Genomic DNA, 18,597 nt, shown 5'->3' on the forward strand with positions numbered 1-18,597 from the left:
CAAACCTCTCAGAGATAATGTTCCAGACTCTCTGCAGACTCACAGAGAGGATGTCTACCCAGCAGATAAGATGTGTAATTCCCCATACACCAGCTAGTTCTGCTCAGGCTAGCACCTAAATATAGCAGTGTGGCCTGACAGCTCAGCCTAGCTGCCCTGCCCAACCCTGCAGGTATGTACTTGGATGGCTAGCCCAAGCCACTGCCTGTGCTCTCATGGCCATGCTGCTATTTTTAGGTTGCTAGCTCAAGCCCCGCTAGCACATATATGTCTGCCTACGTTGGACTTTACGCCTCCCAGCTGCTATGTAGACATACCCATAGCCATCGCTGCATCTCTTAGACTCAGGTCATAGTTCTGAGGTTTTCATCACAACCATGACAACCAGAGACTTTGTTGTTGTTGTTGCTGCTGCTATTTTGAAATGAAAACTGACTGTGTGGGAAAACAAGACAGTCATTTCAGAGAGCTGTCAGTATGCCATACTACTGCATGCCAGCTGAACCCCAGCCCTGCTTTTAACAAAGAATTGAAAGACCAAAAGGTGGGCATTAAACATAGATATTGTTGCAAATCTGTAATACTGTTTCATCAATTAGATTCTTTTCCAAATGTTACTTTCCTCCAGTGCACATAGAAGAGTAACTGGTCTCATTCTACATAGTACTTAAAAGTTAAAGTAATTTGACAAGAAAAATCTAAATCTGATTTTTTCCCATTATCATGGTGAAACATAAAAAAGTAGAAGCACTGGCAACACGTGACAAGTCATGGGGCCAATTTACTTTTATTTAGTGTTTCATACCCACAAATCTTCCCAAACACGTTCTTGACACTGGTATGATAGTTCTTCAGCCATCCTCTTTTGGGAATATGACCTGCTGCTTACTTGATCATATTGCTAAGAGTTTGTGGACATAAACCAAGCAAACAGATTTTACCTTCTGTGTGTATGGCTGGGAGGGAGAGGATTCTGTACCAGGGCCCATTACTAGAGGTAGAAGTCTGTCCACAATAAAAAGCTCTTCTTGGTCTGTCTTGCCTTTGTAGGATGAACATTTGGGAAAAACAGATTTGGACTAGAGTTGTCTACAGATATTTTTCTTTTATAAAAGCCCCAAACAAAAAGCCAGTTATTTTAAGGCAAAAAAAATTTTGAAATCTGAACTCCACAGTCGTCCATTTATATATTTTGTTGCATTGATTTTATTGTTTCACTAGACTTCATGAATGATTAAGGAGGGAGTAGTCCATCTTCCTGTTTCTCAAAGTGTCACATTTCCTTCAAGGCCACATTGACTACAGTAAGGCAGGATCAGGCCCCACATTAATAGTGCTGGCTGAGTATCTCCCAGCCTAACTGCATGAATGAGAAGGTCGTGCCACTTTGCAATAAAGAGAGTCAATGTTTGAAAAACAGTATGCCTGATGTAATCTTATGTTTTGTGACATACATGTTAGTGGAGTCACGAGCCATTGCTGCCCTTCCACTATGTATAGGGCAGAGAGCCTCTGGATGGTCACACATTTTCCCTGCCATATGACCAATTCTTAGTGTTCCTAGGCCTAGAGTCTTCATGATCATTGATTCATACCACTTATGCCTACCTTATTTCTGCCATTAGAGGTGTGTGGGCTCCTTCTTGGATTACAAACATATAATTACAAAACTCATTGATTTCACTTACCCTCCTTCCCTAGTTCTTCATCCTGCTCCAATTGAGGGCAGTAGCAAATCTCCACTTGATCTAAGTTGTGCAGGATGAGGCTCATAACAGATTCCCTGCTCCTGCACAAGAAAAGAAGGCTAATACTTCCACCCTCTTTTGAGAGCTAAACAAATGCTTACCCCCATGTCAGCCAGCAGGAAATGTGTGTAGAGAACAATATCACCCGCTTTCTCCATGAGCGCAAACACAGCACCTCTGTAACATGTGACGGCACCTGAGCTCCAGTTCCTCTTTCTCCTGGCATGCAGGCAGGCTGCACCAGTAGAGTACTTCCAGAACTGGAGAAAAATTATGGTCAGCCTCTATTTACTTTGACTTCTCAGGTACTTTGCAAAAGCGGGCTCAGCTGCTGCTGTGACCTGGCTGAGTCACATCCCAGAACACAGGACTGTAGTAAAAGAACTGTGTTGCCCCATAATGTAGGTGTTATGACCATAGCCAAAAGAGCCCTGACTACCAGTGATCATACCAGAGAGGGAAAGAGTAAATATGGTGAAAATAAAGTGGGCGAAGCTACCTTTATGGGAGGTCAGAATGAGGGAGAAAGACTAGTCAGAGCCCATTAGGGTGAGTGGACTTCCTCCCAGACCAGGGGTGGCCAACCTGAGCCTGAGAAGGAGCCAGAATTTACCAATGTACATTGCCAAAGAGCCACAGTAATACGTCAGCAGCCCCCCATCTGCTCCTCCCCCCCAGCACCTCCCGCCTGCCAGCAGCCTCTACCAATCAGCGGCTACTCCCCCTTCCCACCTCCCCCCACAATCAGCTGTTTCACATGCACAGGAGGCTATGGGGGGGAAGCAGGGAGGAGCGAGGGGATGGGAGGCTCAGAGGAAGGGGTGGAGTGGGGACAGGGCTTAGGGCAGAACAGGGAGTTGAGCACTGAGCACCCCCCAGCACACTGGAAAGTTAGCATCTATAGCTCCAGCCCCGGAATCAGTGCCGAGGTAAGGAGCTGCATATTAACCTCTGAAGAGCCGCATGCGGCTTTGGAGCCACAGGTTCGCCACCCCTGTCCCAGACAATTCTAGGGCTGCTGAGGAAGGACTCCCCTGTGAACATTTCCAAGCAATTCCCCATCTCTCTCTGGTTTCTCCTTGGGAGAGGACTGTAAAGTATGTGCATATCATGGCTCTGATCCAACGGCCATTGAATGCCCTCATTTCAGTGGGCTTTGGATCAGGCCCCATCAGAGGGAACTGGTGATTACTATTTTTAAAACTGAGCAGAGCTACTGTGGAGCTTTGACCTATTTCAGTTAATGTTGCTGTTTTTTGCCAGGCTCTAAGGGCTTTGCACTTGGATTTGCTATGGAGACCTTGCTTGTTGGTTACTGCAGCAACCTTGGATGGGACATCCCTTTTGGACGCTCTGTGGTTAAGTTAGTTATTCGAAGAACAAGAAATATACTGTGGGAATTGTTTGGCTTATCAGTTTTACTAATGCTTAATCTGGATGCTGGCCATTATCCAGGCTGAGAGTGGCAGAAGGGTTGAGACATCCTGGCGGGAAGTTGCACTGAGTCACATTTGTTTTGCTTTGTAGGAGGAAATACACTCTCCAGCCCTTTCTCTTTCTCTTAGCTTTTTAGCTTTGATGGCCTGAATACATGGTGACCTTTGCTCATCTCTGTGCTGCTGCTGCTACAACAGACCTGCTTTTATAATCTTTTGTGGGTCACTTTTAATGAAACATTCAAACAGAGGACCTCTCCCTTTCCCAGGTGCGTTGCTTCAGTTGGAGTCTTTTGATGGGAACAGCTTAATCTTCTGAGTTATTTCAGAATTGGGGATTCAGAAGAGACATTGCACAGTGCTTTGAAAATAGGTATTAGGCCAGATTCTGTATTCTCCAACATTCTCACATCTCCAGACTTAATTTGTTACAGCTTACTTTTACCTTCTATGAAATGTCGGTTGGCAGCAGAATGTGACCCTTAGGCCATTGATAACACTAAGAAAAGAGGCCATGGTTGATGCTGTTAGGTAAGCTCCCCACTAGAGTCTATCATGACCAGCTATTTATTTATTTAAATTATTAATTATTATTTCCACAGTGGTAACAAGTAGGATCCCCAGTCATAGATTCCAGAGCCAGAAGGGACCATTCTTTTACAGGTCAGACCAGATAACACAGGCCAGGGAACTTCCCCAAAATAATTCTTAGAGCATATCTTTTAGAAAAACATCCAATCTTGATTTTAAAATGGTTAGCGATGGAGAATCCAGCACGATCCTTGGTAACTTGTTCCAATGATTAATTAATGTCCTAGGCCTGTTGTACTAGGGGCTGTACAAACACAGAACAATGAGCTTATAGTTTAATAGCTGTCTACACTACGGGCAAAGTCTTGGTAGTTGATGTGCTAGGCAGCATAGTGCCAATCACAATCTCTTGTCCTAGCGTAGCTAAGGCCTCACAGGGTATGTCTACGCTGGTATTGGGAGCATGCCTCCCAGCTTGGGTAGCCAGACATGAGCTAGCTCTGCTCCAGCTAGCGTACTAATAATAGTAGCGTTGACAGGTCATAGTTGGGGCCATAGTGGACCACAAGCTAAATATTTTTGTAACACTGTTGCAAAAAAAGCGAACATTCTGGGATGTATTAGCAGGAGTGTTTTAAGCAAGACATGAGAAGTAATTCTTCTGCTCTACTATGTGCTGATTAGGCCTCAACTGGAGTATTGTGTCCTGTTCTGGGCAGCACATTTCAGGAAAGATATGGATAAATTGGAGAAAGTCCAGAGAAGAGCAACAAAAATGATTAAAAATCTTAAACATGACCTATTAGGGAAGATTGAAAAAATTGGGTTTGTTTAGTCTGGAAAAGAGAAGACTAAGAGGGGACATAACAGTTTTCAAGTACATAAAAGGTTGTTACAAGAAAGAGGGAGAAATATTGTTCTTCTTAAGCTCTGATGATAGGACAAAAAGCAATGAACATAAATTGCAGCAAGGGAGGTTTAGGTTGGACATTAGGAAAAACTTCCTGTCAGGGTGGTTAAGCACTGGAATAAACTGCCTAGGGAGGTTGTGGAATCTCCATCATTGGAGATTTTTAAGAGCAGGTTGGACAAACAACCTGTCAGGGGTGGTCTAGATAATATTTAGTCCTGCTATGAGTGCCAGGGACTGGACTAGATGACTCTCGAGGTCCCTTATAGTCCTATGATTCTATGTTGCAGCATGGGCTATCAACCCGAGTACAGACCCAGGGGTTCAGGTGAGCTTGTACTCAGATGGCTACCCTGTGATGCCACTGGTGCTGCAACATACATACTGCTATTTTTAGCATGCTAGCTCAAGCAGAGCTAGTGTGTATTTGGCTACCTGAGCTGGGAGGCATGCCCTCTGTTGCAAACTCATTAAGATGTGCCAAGCCCAGCTCTTGTGACCACTTGTTAGACTACAGAAGTACTCTGCTTGCGGACTATTTAGAGCAGGTATTGCAAAGGATCCCGAGTTCAAACTGCAATGGCAGGTCATACAAAATGCTTCCACAGCAAACCAGGCTCCTCTCACCAAAGCTCTCAACCTGCCAAGGTCCATATATTGGATGCAATAGATAATAAAAACCTTCAAAGAGGGGCACAAAAATTATACATATGTGAAACTTAAATTATACATACATGCTGCAGGATTCAGTGCAGTGTAAACAGCTTTTCATCTTAGTTCCATGACTGCTTATTTTTAATGATGTAAATAATTATCAATAAAAAGTAAGGGGACATGAAATTTGTGCGGAATGTAGGTAACTGTGGGACTGACAGGAGTGACATCCCTAGATAGGAAGGGCACATGTGAGGCACGCGTCTCAAACTCTCATACCCCATGAGCATGCTTTACACCGGTTTCCCGGGATGGTATGGGATGGGGATGAGAACTGGAGTCTTCATCAGAATGGCTATTTCTGTTCTTGATCCCAAGATGGTCTGCAGGAAGTTTCTCCTTTGTGCCAAGACCAGAGACACATTTTATTATACCTACTAAACATATATTGTGCTTTATGCCTGTAAACATTCCTCCTCTGGCCTTTTATCTAGGCTTAGGGGTTTTTAATCTCTGAACACTTAGGTAGGTCTTGAGTTGGGTTTGTAGGCAGGTTTCCATGTATATTTACTCACCAACTGTATCTATAACCACACCTTCTGGTGTAAACCACTTAATAAAAATAAACTATAAAAAGTGTTTTTTAAAATCGGCCGTGGGGGGGAAGAGGGGGACGATGACCATTATGTGCCCAAAATTAATACCTAGAGGAGAAATCACAGAGCTCAAACGTATTTGAGCATTCCTGCCACAGAGACCGAATTGCAATGCATACCTAGGACACCTGAGTGGGGTCAAAACGTACAAGTGAATTGTAGCTTCTTATAGGAAGAAGCCATGCCACCTGGGCTCTTCCCACACCCCCAGCTGTCACTACGGAGAATCTGCGTAACTAGGAGCTTTGTGATTTGCTGTTTATTGAACCCAGCACGTCCTGAGAGCACCACAAAATAGCAGAGAATGCCATTTGTACTATTCCCACCCACCTAGTTCAGGTCCCTCAGGGTTCACCAGGCATCCGAATCTTATCCATGCCAGGAAGTCAGCTGGGTGGTAAATCCAGTTGTATGGTACCTTCAATTGCTAATGTTGGGTGGTGCTGTTTCAGAACCTCCTCTTGTCATGTCTGCCAGAAGAGGTGGATTGTGGATCAGGTTGGCACCATCACTGTTTCTTGCCAGCTTCTCATAGTCTGGGCCCAACTGCAGAGTGCTAGCTGGGTGTTTTCTCTCCCAGATACTCTTGCGTTGTGTGTGGGTGTCACAGATAATCTGCCCTGTTGGGCCTTGGTTGGAACTTTCCCAGGTGTGGTCAACAGATACCCGGTTTGCCAATGTGTCCTTGACCAAGATGGTGCGAGATGCTGAAAAGGGGTGGGTGGACCGTTCAGCGGTGCGTTGTGGCCTAGGAGGCGGTGGGTTGACAAGATGGATGTAGACTTCGGCTCGCTGGACAAGTGGCAAGCTCTGGTGAAATTCAGTCCCGGGATGGTGCTCAGGACTCCTCTGATGATATGCCTGGGACACTGAGTGGTGGTAATCATTGTTGAGACAGGTTCTGGACTCTGGGGTGGGAGCCAGGGCAGAGTACACTACCCGCTTAGGGCCTGGGAAGATTGGGCTGGGTATGAAGTGTGCCTCACTGACTTGGGGGTGAATGTGCACAGCAGAGCACTCTGAATGGAGGCTGATGGGTCCTGCTGTGTTTGGAACAGCAGATTGATGCAGGAAACTCTGCCGTTGCATAGTTTCTCCTGCACTGTCCAGGCCAAGCTCTTTATCCCCAGTGAGCCTCTGTGGGTTGTGTATGTAAATGCCCCAGTCAACCAAGCTGCCTCTGGCCTTGGCAACCTGCTCTGGGGAGCTGATGTGAAAACGCACTGATGACACAGTGGATCCGGCCGGGCACACTGGCTGCGGACTGTCACTATCTGAGTGACGGGAGCTGGACTGACTCTCCCAGTCATGGTAACGTTGACCGGGGTTAGGCCGGTTGTTCACCTGACGGCGTTGCTGCGGGTGCCCATACCAACTGGCTTTCTCATCATCAGTGTCTTGATGGGTTGGCCAGGAACCATGGTAACCCTTGCCCTTCCTATGACCCTGGGGACAGTGGCTTTTCAGCGCATTTAGATTGTTCATGTTCACGGTTAGCCTCAGAGGATCCAGAGTGCAGTGGAAGCGCAACATAGAGATATTCCTGTGGCCTTTGGTCAGCACCAGCTCCTTCCAACTGCTGGATTTCTTGCTGCAAGAAATGGCTGTTAGTGCCTTGATCCATCCGTAGGCTTCAGGGGAATGAAGAGGAAGAATAAAAAAGGAAGAAATGAATTAACAGAAGTACAGCATCCATGTGGTGGCTAACCTATTGTAGTAAATTCATGTAATCTCTGGCCAGACAATGTCTGGTTTCTTTCTTCCCTCTTCCCCTGACCTGCTTGCACAGTGACCGTGGAAGAGATGGAGAGGGAAGATAAAGGACAGAAACAGAAAGAGAGAGAAAGGAAAGGAGAGTGAAAGAGACACAAACAGGCTACATCTACACTGAAGATTTTGTTCTCAAATTTCCCACTGCTGCTAATCCTGGGGCAGCTCTGCTGGTGGTAGTAATGGTGAGTATGAGGGCTAGCATAGACAGGGCTCCTGCAGACACCAGCATTTAGAGCACTGTGTCATCTAATAAGAACTGGCCCAAAACAGTTTAGAACAAACAAACCAAATTGAACATTTCCTCATCTTCCTCAATTTACCTTTGGTGATGAAATAGTGGAAGATTCTCTTCAGAAACTGACACAGATAAATCCAGATCTGAAAGAAGAGAAGGAGAGAAAACCAGTGGCCATTGTGGTTAGCAGCTTTTCGCTAGTACAGATACTTGTGCCTCCCTGAATTCCTGTCCCTTTTCAAGTCAATGGGAGTTTCATCATTGACCTCAATAGGATCAGGATATGACCTCTGATCTTAGAGTGGAGCAGCAAATGGTTTTCCCATTCCATGAGAATTTTCAAGATTTTGAAGAATTTTCCCATTTTGAACAAGGACAAAAAGTCAATCTCAAAGTTTTTTCACAAACCGAAAATCTGAAAAAAATTTGATTCAGGTCAATCAAAATTTTTGGTTTTGGCTTTTTTTAAACTATAAATTTGACTTGTATTTGGAAACAAAAATACAAGTTTCCATTTCAAAAATGTCAATTCATTGTAATCAACCCTTTCCTACAAACAGCTTCAGTTCCAATGAATTGGCATTTTTGATGAAAAAACATTAGTTAAAAAATTCTTGACTTAGTTGTACCTGAACGGCAAGTGTAAGAGCCTTCAAAAAAATTCAGTATCCACTGAGCAAACTTGTAATGTGATCGCACCTGAAATTGCAGGGCAAACTTGCTAGGAATTGCCCACCCATTCTTGTTGCAAAACAAAAAAAAAAACCCCACAAACTTCAAGATGCCTTGGCCCTAGTATCACATGGGGGGTATTTGGGCAGTCATACCTGTATGAACCTTATTAACAGCAATAGAACAGAACTGTATTCAGAATAGGAATATATCTGTAATAGTGGATCAGAGACCCACATCCTGCCATATCTATCCTATATCCCACACCATTGCTTCACTTAAACAGATACTTCCCTCTCCCCCAACCTGCTGTATTAAATCAGGCCACAGGTCCATTTGGTCTAGAATCCCAGTTCCTGACATATCAGATCACTAGTCCAGCTAATGATCCGACATCTCTCCTCCACGGTGACCAATGCCTTTAGAAGAAAGTGTTAAAATCCCTTATGCAACTAGCCAACTGTGGGATGCCATTCAGGGGGAGGAAATGCCCTTTAGCTCTCTGCTGCAGGAGATCAGCATAACGGCTAATCACCCTTCTCTCAGGGGTATAACTAACTACTCAGGGGCATAACTATGTTATTAGCCATAAAGTTATCTAGCCTCCTTTTTCAAATACAACAAATGAACAGGAATCATTCACTGCAGAGGGGCAGCCAGTTGTGGGGTGGATTGTGGCAGCTGATCAGGGATGACCACTTTAGGATAAAAGAAAAGAAGTACTTGTGGCACCTTAGACGAACAAATTTGTTAGTCTCTAAGGTGCCACAAGTACTCCTTTTCTTTTTGCGAATACAGACTAACACGGCTGCTACTCTGAAACCTGTCACTTTAGGATAGGAAATAAAGACTATATGCAATTGGGACTGAGAAAGGAGAGAATCACCAGTCACTGAGACTGGAATTTGAGCAAGACACCATGATTAAACTCTTGTCTTTTACATAAATTGCCATATGATATTAGATGATGATAAGTGCTCAGAAGACCTTTTCTGACTTTCCAGAAGGTTCAATCAGCACAGCACCAACTAGTGCCATATCAAGGCAGGAGATTAGTTGTAATTCAGGGCAGAATGCCCATACTGAGTCACTCACCGCATTCCATGGAGCACAGCTCCCCCTAGCACCAAGCTATCACTATGGAATGGCAAAAATGCCCAGTGAATCACCCAGTGCAATACAAAAAGAAAAGGAGTACTTGTGGCACCTTAGAGACTAACAAATTTATTAGAGCATAAGCTTTCGTGAGCTACAGCTCACTTCATCAGATTTCCACCAAATGCATCCGATGAAGTGAGCTGTAGCTCACGAAAGCTTATGCTCTAATAAATTTGAGCATAAGCTTTCGTGAGCTACAGCTCACTTCATCGGATGCATTTGGTGGAAATCTGATGAAGTGAGCTGTAGCTCACGAAAGCTTATGCTCTAATAAATTTGTTAGTCTCTAAGGTGCCACAAGTACTCCTTTTCTTTTTGCGAATACAGACTAACACGGCTGCTGCTCTGAAACCAGTGCAATACAGTGCCCCCTAATGTCACACTGTGGCAGTGGCATCAATACTGACTCAGAGGAGAGAATGCCCCCTAATTAGTAACTCACACCACTCCCTCCAACACAGCACTGCTTACCACTTTGTTTTTAAGTTATGAGATAAGCACCCAGAGCAGGGGATGAACCCCTAAAAATATTTTTCTTAATTCCAATAGATAAATAAAATGCTTGGACACAGGGGTTGGTACTGATTCAGGAGAGGAGCACCTAGCTAGGGCCCTGTGGTTAGTAATGACTCAAACAAAAGTGTCATTGGCCTAATAGAAGAAGTAACCCTCCTCACCCACAACATTGCTTACTTACCAGGAGGGCAATTTTGATGGCATTATCCAGTAAGGCAAGGAGCCCCAACAAGAGTAGGATGGTAGCTAGTACATTCTGGTAGGACTCACTGATGGAGAGGCAGCTATTGGGAATCTTCTCTCCTAGCAGAACCATAGTTAGAAAAGAAGTTGGCAGGGGTTAGTACACCATCTTTACTCTTGTCCTCCCAATGGTGCTGGTCATGGCAACAGCATCACCAAAGAAAGGTAGTGAGGTGGATAAGCTAGGCCAGACCATTGTGATGATGGACCTATGTCAGTCTTGGTTGCGACTGAGACTGTCATATGGACCAAATATCTTAATAGCCTCTCAAGGACCCAAGGCCAACCAGGACTTAGTAGAAGGCTCCAATGAAACAGATTTTCTTAAGCAATTCTCTCTATTGATCTCTTCCACCCCATCCCTCTATATAATCTTTGTCTTTCTTATCTGCTGTCTCTATTTCATTTTTTATATTTCAAGAATTAGAGATGTACATTATATTATGAAGCACTGTGCACATATAACTCGTGTATATCAAGTCTCTCTTTTGAATGAGCTAAACTGCTTTACCTGCCCCAAGAAAGTTCTATATTTGTAGGCCTGGTTCAGTTTTTGGGGTCTGAATTCGATCTTGACCTTCTGGAATTTATGTTGGAGTGAAAAGATAATGGTTTGGTTCAAGTTTTGGTATGAAAATTAGGGGACCTTATGCATACACAGAAAGTTGCCAGAAGTTTAAGGATTTGAAAATAAATTTGGGATGGGAGAGTTGAGGGGGTTAACTGGCATTTGAGGGTTCAGATTTAGGGCCAAATTCTCTGCTAGTGTAATTCCACTGACTTCTCTGCAGGTATAACTGGTGAATTTAGTTCTCCAAGCCACATCTTATTTTACCCAAACTGCCTTGCTCTGCTTCCTAATATCTTTCCTGGTATCTTACAGGAGGCTGTAAACTAACAGCCGAAGATTTAGATTTTGTAACCCAAACTTTTATAAAATACTGAAAACAACAAATGTTTCCACCTTAAAATAAAAAGCTAAAAAACAAAATAAAATCAACTCCAACACAAACAAAAAACCAGTGGAAACAGTTATTTGAAGACAAGTTAACATTTCCTTCCAGTGCTAGAAATTCGACATCCATTGATTTACAATATGTGAGCTGGGAAATATGCAGAATAAAGAAAGGCAGAAATAATTGTGACATATTTTAGATTTTAAAAGCTCACGTTTAATAATTATTATATAACAGGCAAATAAATACTTTACACCCATTTTTTTTTATTATGTAGGCTTTTAAACTGAGCCCATAGCGATATCCAAGATGACAGAATATCATCATTGCACACGCCAAATGTGAGAGAGGTTAGCAGAGTGGAGTGTATCCCTCTGATCCTACCTGCAGAGCTGAAAAAGCATGCAGTCTCATTTCTAGATAAGCCCCCTTTGTGCATAATCCAATCCAGGGCACTGCTATTGCTGTTCGCTCCAGCAATAGGGGAACTTGGCAACTATTACAATAATGGAAGCTGCTACTGCCCTTCCCCTGCCAAGATCAAAAAAATGAAGGGATATTGGCCACACTTTAAGGTCAGTTGGTTGTAATGGTTTTGACTACCAGTTGCTAAATAGCTTCTTGGCATTAATGTGGGTCACCTTCCATATATGGATAAGCAAAGCAAAGGTTCTAAGCTCCTGGGGGATGGAGCCAAGGCACTTGGAAAAAAGGATCAGTATAAAAGATACCCACATTTAGAGTTCAGCATTGCAGAACATCATGCAAGTTATCTAATTTATGGCTACAAGCGTTACAGGTTATAGTGCACCAAAGCAGCTTCACTGATAGAGTAGGCCCAGCTCCAGTAGGCAGTGGAGACCAATAATTAGAGCAGTAACACTCAGACCTTAGTGGTTCAGGAACCAAATTAGCAACCAGTGTTACCCAAGAGCCACAGTAGTGTGAATTCATAGTAAATAAAACAATAGTACTATTCATATTTAAACAGTATGACTGGGGAAATATTTAGTCTTTATATATGCATATTATTCTCACAGCAAATAAGTAAGTTGATAACTGAATTGGTAACAACATAATAAAAGCATCCTGATTGGTTACTAACTTTAAGATAATGTGCTGTGAAGAGCCATATGAGAGACACATTAAAGATTTATTCATGGCTCCCGAGCCTCAGTCCGAGTATCACTGAATTAGAGCATAAAACTGGAATACAGGATTCTAAAGTTCTACTTCCAGCTTTGTCACCGACTCCCAGCACCTTCAAGCAAGCCACTATTTCTGTGCTTCAGTTTAACCATCAGTAAATTGGAGATAATGCTATTTACCTAAGGTAAATTACCAGGGGGGTTGGACTTGCTTGTAAAGCACTACGAGTGCAAAGTATGATAAATATGATCATGTTCAAAATAAGCCTGGAATATTTCCTAGCTGATGGCCATAGTAATTCCAAATGTTTACTCTGTATTGGTTGTACAAACAAACAGAAAAGAGATGCAATATTCATCAGTGTCAGCTTTCTACTGACTAATTACTCAGTGTATACATTCAGCTAGAAGAGACACTTCAATAATTTAGTAGGAGTGGGCCAGGTAACCTAGGAGCTTTTGTCTGGTTGACAGTCTCTTAAATCAGGTGAAACCTAATCTCTGGTTTGTATATGCAAGGAAGTGCTTTGGTGTAGCTCCTGTATCAAACACCACTGAAGAACAGATAAAAGATATAGCTAGAGAGTTACCTCTAAATAGGGAGAGATTACAGCTGCTTTGTATACATATGAGTAAAGGTCCACGATTCTGCTTGTTACAGTAATAGGAAAATGCTGAAAGTTGCCTACAGAGGAAAAAATAATTGGGTTGGGGGGGATTTTTTGAGCTTCTCTTTTTACATCTTTATGATGCAAAAGCCTGGTAAGGGTGTGTGTTTGGGTTTTGTTTTGTTTTACACCTTGGAAATGCCTTCTTAAATTCTGCCCCCCCCGCATTAGATTTAATTCGAAGAGAGTGAGAGGAAATGGTAGGACAGTGACATCAGAGATGCCATATAAGTGAAATACGATTAATAAAGAGTGGTTTCATGAACAATATTTTAAATTGGTATTTAACACAACCAGTTGAGAAACACTTGCGAAAAAACCAGCTTTGTTCAAAATTCAAACACCCTTTACTTTTAATTGAACATCAATTTTCTGGTAGTGTTGGAGGATGCTCTCATCTAGTCCACTGTTTGTCAGACCCCTTAAAGGCAGGGGATCATTTTCCCCCTCCAAGCTTTGTGAGCCCTTTGTTATATGCTAATTAATTGCAGTCACAGTTTTGCTCTTCTCGATATAGGGATTCAGGCTCTAATGGCCTTTTTTGGACAGCCATGAAGTAGCCCAAGTAAGCTCAGTCCACTCCAAGATACTGACTAATTTGCAACAGGGGAAAATAAATCTTTTGTCCAGAAAATAGAAGACATCCTCCCCTGGACATTTAAAACAAATATACCTTCTCCTTTGGTGCAAGGCATAAAAATTAAATTACACTCCAGAAATGTATTCAAGATCAAGAGCTAAACGCCAACCGTGACAGGGATGTTTAATAGTATTTGGAGACAGATATAGAACCCAAAAGAAGCAGGAAAGTCACATACAAAGCCCAACTGTGGGAATATATATAGGAAGTGCCACAGACCCAGTCTTGAGAATCCTTTTTACTAGGATTGTTCCTTATTGCATATTCTCCAGTGTTTTGTCCTGGCCAATTTTATGATGCAAGTGACCCTCCAGAGGCTATTCACTGTCACATCCCCCTAAACAACACTCCCCCACCCCCGGATTAAGACCAAATATACCAGCAAGAGGTTTGGCATGGTTTTAAAAAAGCAGGGTTTATCAATGTACTCTCAAAGCACTATTTAGAGTGAAGAATCCCACAACATTTTATGGAACTATATCCACCCAATCCTAATTTCTGGTGTAAAACACTACATAAAAGCGTAGGATAGGCAATAAATACTGTAACCAATTAAAAACAGCAGCAAGAATGTAGTTACTCAAATTGAAATCTGGGCAAGACTGCAGGACTAAGGCCCCCATCCTCTTCTTGCCTCCAGATCTTGAATGATCAAAACATAAGCTTTATGTTTCATTTGAAAGGAAAGCACCCTGTCCCGTCACACTATACTGCAGATCTGATTCTGTTTGGACTGAAAAGGATGAGTTATCACTTGGTGATTCACATTCACCACTTGCTGCAGGAGTCTGGTTTAAGAACATTTTCAAGACCATCAACCAGGCCCATAAACCTAGCATCTTACAAACCTAGCAAAGCCGACTTTTTCTTCTCCTGCTTAAATGTGTTAGTTCATAGCCTAAAGTGGTATAGCAGCAGACTGTAATTAGTTGTTTATAAATTAATATATCCGCTTTTACGGAATGTAGCATATAAGTTTGCAAAGACGAAGAATGATCTTTGTACAATATCTATTAAGAGTTGTCAAACTTTTAGTGTTAGTATATAGTACTTAGAGGCATATTGGCTTGGCTGCTTCAGCTCCTCACACACAAAAATCTTGAAGGCCTCAAATGCAGTTTTGGGTGCTCCATACTGGATAGAGTTGATCAGACAAAAAAAGTATTAAATATTTGTGATTATTTAAGAGAAAAAATTGGACTCTTCAAAGACCTCAGCTTCATGCAATTCTGCATTGAAATACAGCAGATACATATTTACACTTTTAATTTCCTACAGAAGCTTTAAGGTACAGTGAGGGTTTGTATATGACAGTCATCCATTACTCTATTTAAAGATTTCCTGGAAGACACCATCAATGGTGCCATCTTCTGGTATAAACAGAAATTTACAACAGCAAGTTTAAATTGAAGGAACTCTTCAGTTGAAATACAGAGCATTTATTCAACATAACCAGTCAGTCAGCCTGCAGAATTAGCAAAATATGTGCTCATATCCATTGGATAAATACTTTATGATGCAGCATTAACCATGGGGGCTCCCAAATGGATAGAAAGATTAGCTAGCTTCCTGGTTAAACACATTGCACAATGAAGTTCCACCAAAACAGTTCACTCCTTTAAAATAAAAAAGAAAGGCTTTGTAATTTGTATGTTTTGAAAAAGTACATCTTATGATGCAAGTGAAATTTCATCCACGGCTTAAGTAAACAAAGCCATTGGTTCCCTCATCCATCACACCTTCCATCCCAACGGTTATGTATCCATAGGAAGTATCAAATATGTTGTGTTTGAGTAATCTGGAAGTAGGACTAATACAACAGACAAGTAGAATAATAAATTGCCTTAGAAGAAAGAACAAGCAGATCTGTTATCTTCATCTGGTTACATCTTTTCAGTCCATGAATTCAAAGCAACACAATCTAAGGCCTGGCTTCAGGAGAGCACATGATTAACTTTAAAAACATATGCTTAAGTCTCATCAACTTCAGTGAGACTAATGCACATACTTAAGTGCTCTTCCTGAATTGAGATGGTTTCTTGAATCAGAGCCTCAAGTACTACGTTTGTGATACAAAAATCAGTGCAAAACAATCAATCATTTTTACTGGGAATGTAATATAAATCCAGGTCAAGATTATTGTCAATCCTAGCACATTAGACAGAAAAACAGAGTATCACCTTCATGATAATCACACAATTAACCATATAATTAACAAGGTATGTTTGTTATAATTTGGAAAATATTTTTACTAGTTAATTTAAGGTATTTTATGCTTCTATTCAGAATAAATACAACCTAAAATACTACATTTGATAATTAGTTATTATTTAGATGCAGTTCAAAAGTCCATATCGCAATTTAGGATCATTAGTACAATGATAATCTCTTTCACAAAGCACCAGATCTCTGGGGTGCAAATTCTAAAATCCTTACTGCTTAGCCAACTCTCCAAAACTGATAGTAAGGCTGTAGAATACCTTAACCTTTTTTCAATATGATAGTGCAGTAAAATACAACTATGAAAATTTGCAAAATTTCATGTTTACACCTTATAATAGAAAAAGCGGGGAAAACAGGTGATTGGAGATGGACTTTGTAGCCATTTACATCTACAGCTCTACTTCACATCCAGCCAAAGTCAGTAGGGAAGAGAAAAAAAAAAAAAAAAAAAGGACTTGTCTATCCCCCTAGTCTATTTTCCCTGAGATTTCATACTGTTAGCACTAATTCAGCTCCACCAACAATACCAATACCGGGACAACAAAAATGCACGAGGTGCAAATGGCTGTGGTCATTTTACCACCATACAGTGTAGATCTTTTGAGCAGGGTTTGACAAAGAGCCTTAAAAAAGCCAATGACTGCCTGGGACATCGTCTGCACTCGCCTTCTTCCCATCACTGCCACTGCTGGATCTGAGCCAATGCTGGCAATGGGGTGAAATTTCAGCCAAAGCGTGTCTTATAGTGACAACTTTTTAAAAGAGCACTCAGCATAAGAAATGGCAGGTTTGGGACCCAAGATCACTCAGTCCGCTCATTTTTCCTTGTCAGGCAACTCTATGCAAAGTAGAGCTAGTCAGTTTTGTTGTCAAAACAGTAACAAATTTTGAAGATTTTTTTTCCTTCTTAGAAGTGTTTGGTTCTCAGTGAAGTTTTCCTTTTTTGATTGAAAGACCAGAAATTCTCATAAGAAATTTAATTAGCATTTTCAGATCAGGTCTAATGCGAAGTTTAGAGACACTATTTCAGTTACCGTTCCTGGTAGTGAGTCGTCATGCAGTACGATCATAAATCCAAATGAGAGTCAGATAAATATATCAGTCTGGTTGCATCAGGTCTGCATGTTTGATACCATTAACTTTGCCTCTGTACGACATACAGGAATATTTCTTCTGTTGTCCCACTCTAACAAGTCCTGCCATTCTAATCCCATGTTTGGATAGGGGTATGCTTTATTACAAGACTATAAAAGCAAGATTAGACTCAATAATTACACAGGAATGTCAATACTTGAATCTAAATCTTTAAGGATGGCTCATGATGTCCTTTAAATATCAAGAATATTACAAGTGGATTGGGTACATACTATCTATCCCCCACCAAAATCAAACTTTGTAAGATTTTTTTTAAAAATATACTTTTGGCACACAACTGCTCATGAAAAATACATGGACTAATTTGAACACAGATGCTATGATTTCACATTTAAATATGCAGCTTCTCAACTTCCATGTGCTTAATTACCAGATTTGTGTGCACAAACATGGCCACTGCATATGGTAATTAGACACAAACAAACACACCATTAAAACAGTAATCAAATCTGGTCATGTTCTTATGCCAACTGTTTTAGTTTTCTAAATCTACTTTATTAATTAATATCCTTAAATGGCAAAAGTTCAATTCCCTAGCCTAGGTAGCTGATCTGGTTGCTTTTGTAAAGGTTTCTCTCCACACACTCATCACTTCCTTCCTTTACTTGATTAACTTGTTGTATGTTTCTAGATATATTTCTTCTGTTCTACTTAGACTTTGAGCAATATAAACAGAGAATATAGTCATATAAAAGTGAACTCAGAAATTTAAACTAGGTACTGATCTATCCAACTTTAGATACACCCCCACTTCCCTTATATATATTGGCCAGAAATAAATGCCATAGTATTCTGTAAATGGGTAAGTTTCCATATGTAACGTTGAGTTGTATGTGAATAAGGTCTTCCTACATGTGTGAACTTGGATGGAGTATGGATCCAACTGTGAGTATTTTAGATGACGACCCCACAGCACCTCAAGTTATAGTAACATATTGCCAAGGCATTTTTCTAACCTTGGTAGTTTGGATCTTGACTTTGTCCTCATAGTTGGATATATCCAATATACCGAAGTGCATAGGAAAGCGATTGACAATATTTCTTTCTAAAACTTAACCTGAACAACTGTAAATGTGATGGCTAAATATTTTTGAACCTTTGCTGATGGGCAGGAGACATGAATTCCTACAGGAATCAGTTTTCAAACACATTAACATGCAGCTAAACTGCCAAGCAAAGAGAGTATCACTGTTGGTTCCACACACCATAATGAAAATATAACTTGACCAAATTCACCACTCACATAAGCAGTCACAATTCCATTTAAGCTAGTGG

General features: G+C 41.4%; 1 protein-coding gene and 1 long non-coding RNA gene across 3 annotated transcripts in view; one reads left to right on the forward strand and one right to left on the reverse strand.

Annotated features, from left to right (window-relative positions):
- Positions 1-18,597, forward strand: part of LOC119842099 — a 31,929-nt gene that overhangs the window by 3,109 nt on the left and 10,223 nt on the right. The window lies entirely within an intron of this gene.
- LOC119842096 lies at positions 4,824-18,211 on the reverse strand. The gene is made up of 3 exons (XM_038370013.2): positions 10,471-18,211; positions 8,029-8,086; positions 4,824-7,566 (listed from the first exon to the last, which is right to left on the reverse strand). Exons 1-3 carry the CDS (start codon positions 10,603-10,605, stop codon positions 6,356-6,358), a joined length of 1,404 nt encoding a protein of 467 aa, XP_038225941.1. The 5' UTR covers positions 10,606-18,211; the 3' UTR covers positions 4,824-6,355.

The sequence above is a fragment of the Dermochelys coriacea genome, chromosome 13 (genome assembly GCF_009764565.3).
Source record: "Dermochelys coriacea isolate rDerCor1 chromosome 13, rDerCor1.pri.v4, whole genome shotgun sequence".
In the NCBI taxonomy this organism is placed as follows: domain Eukaryota; kingdom Metazoa; phylum Chordata; order Testudines; family Dermochelyidae; genus Dermochelys; species Dermochelys coriacea.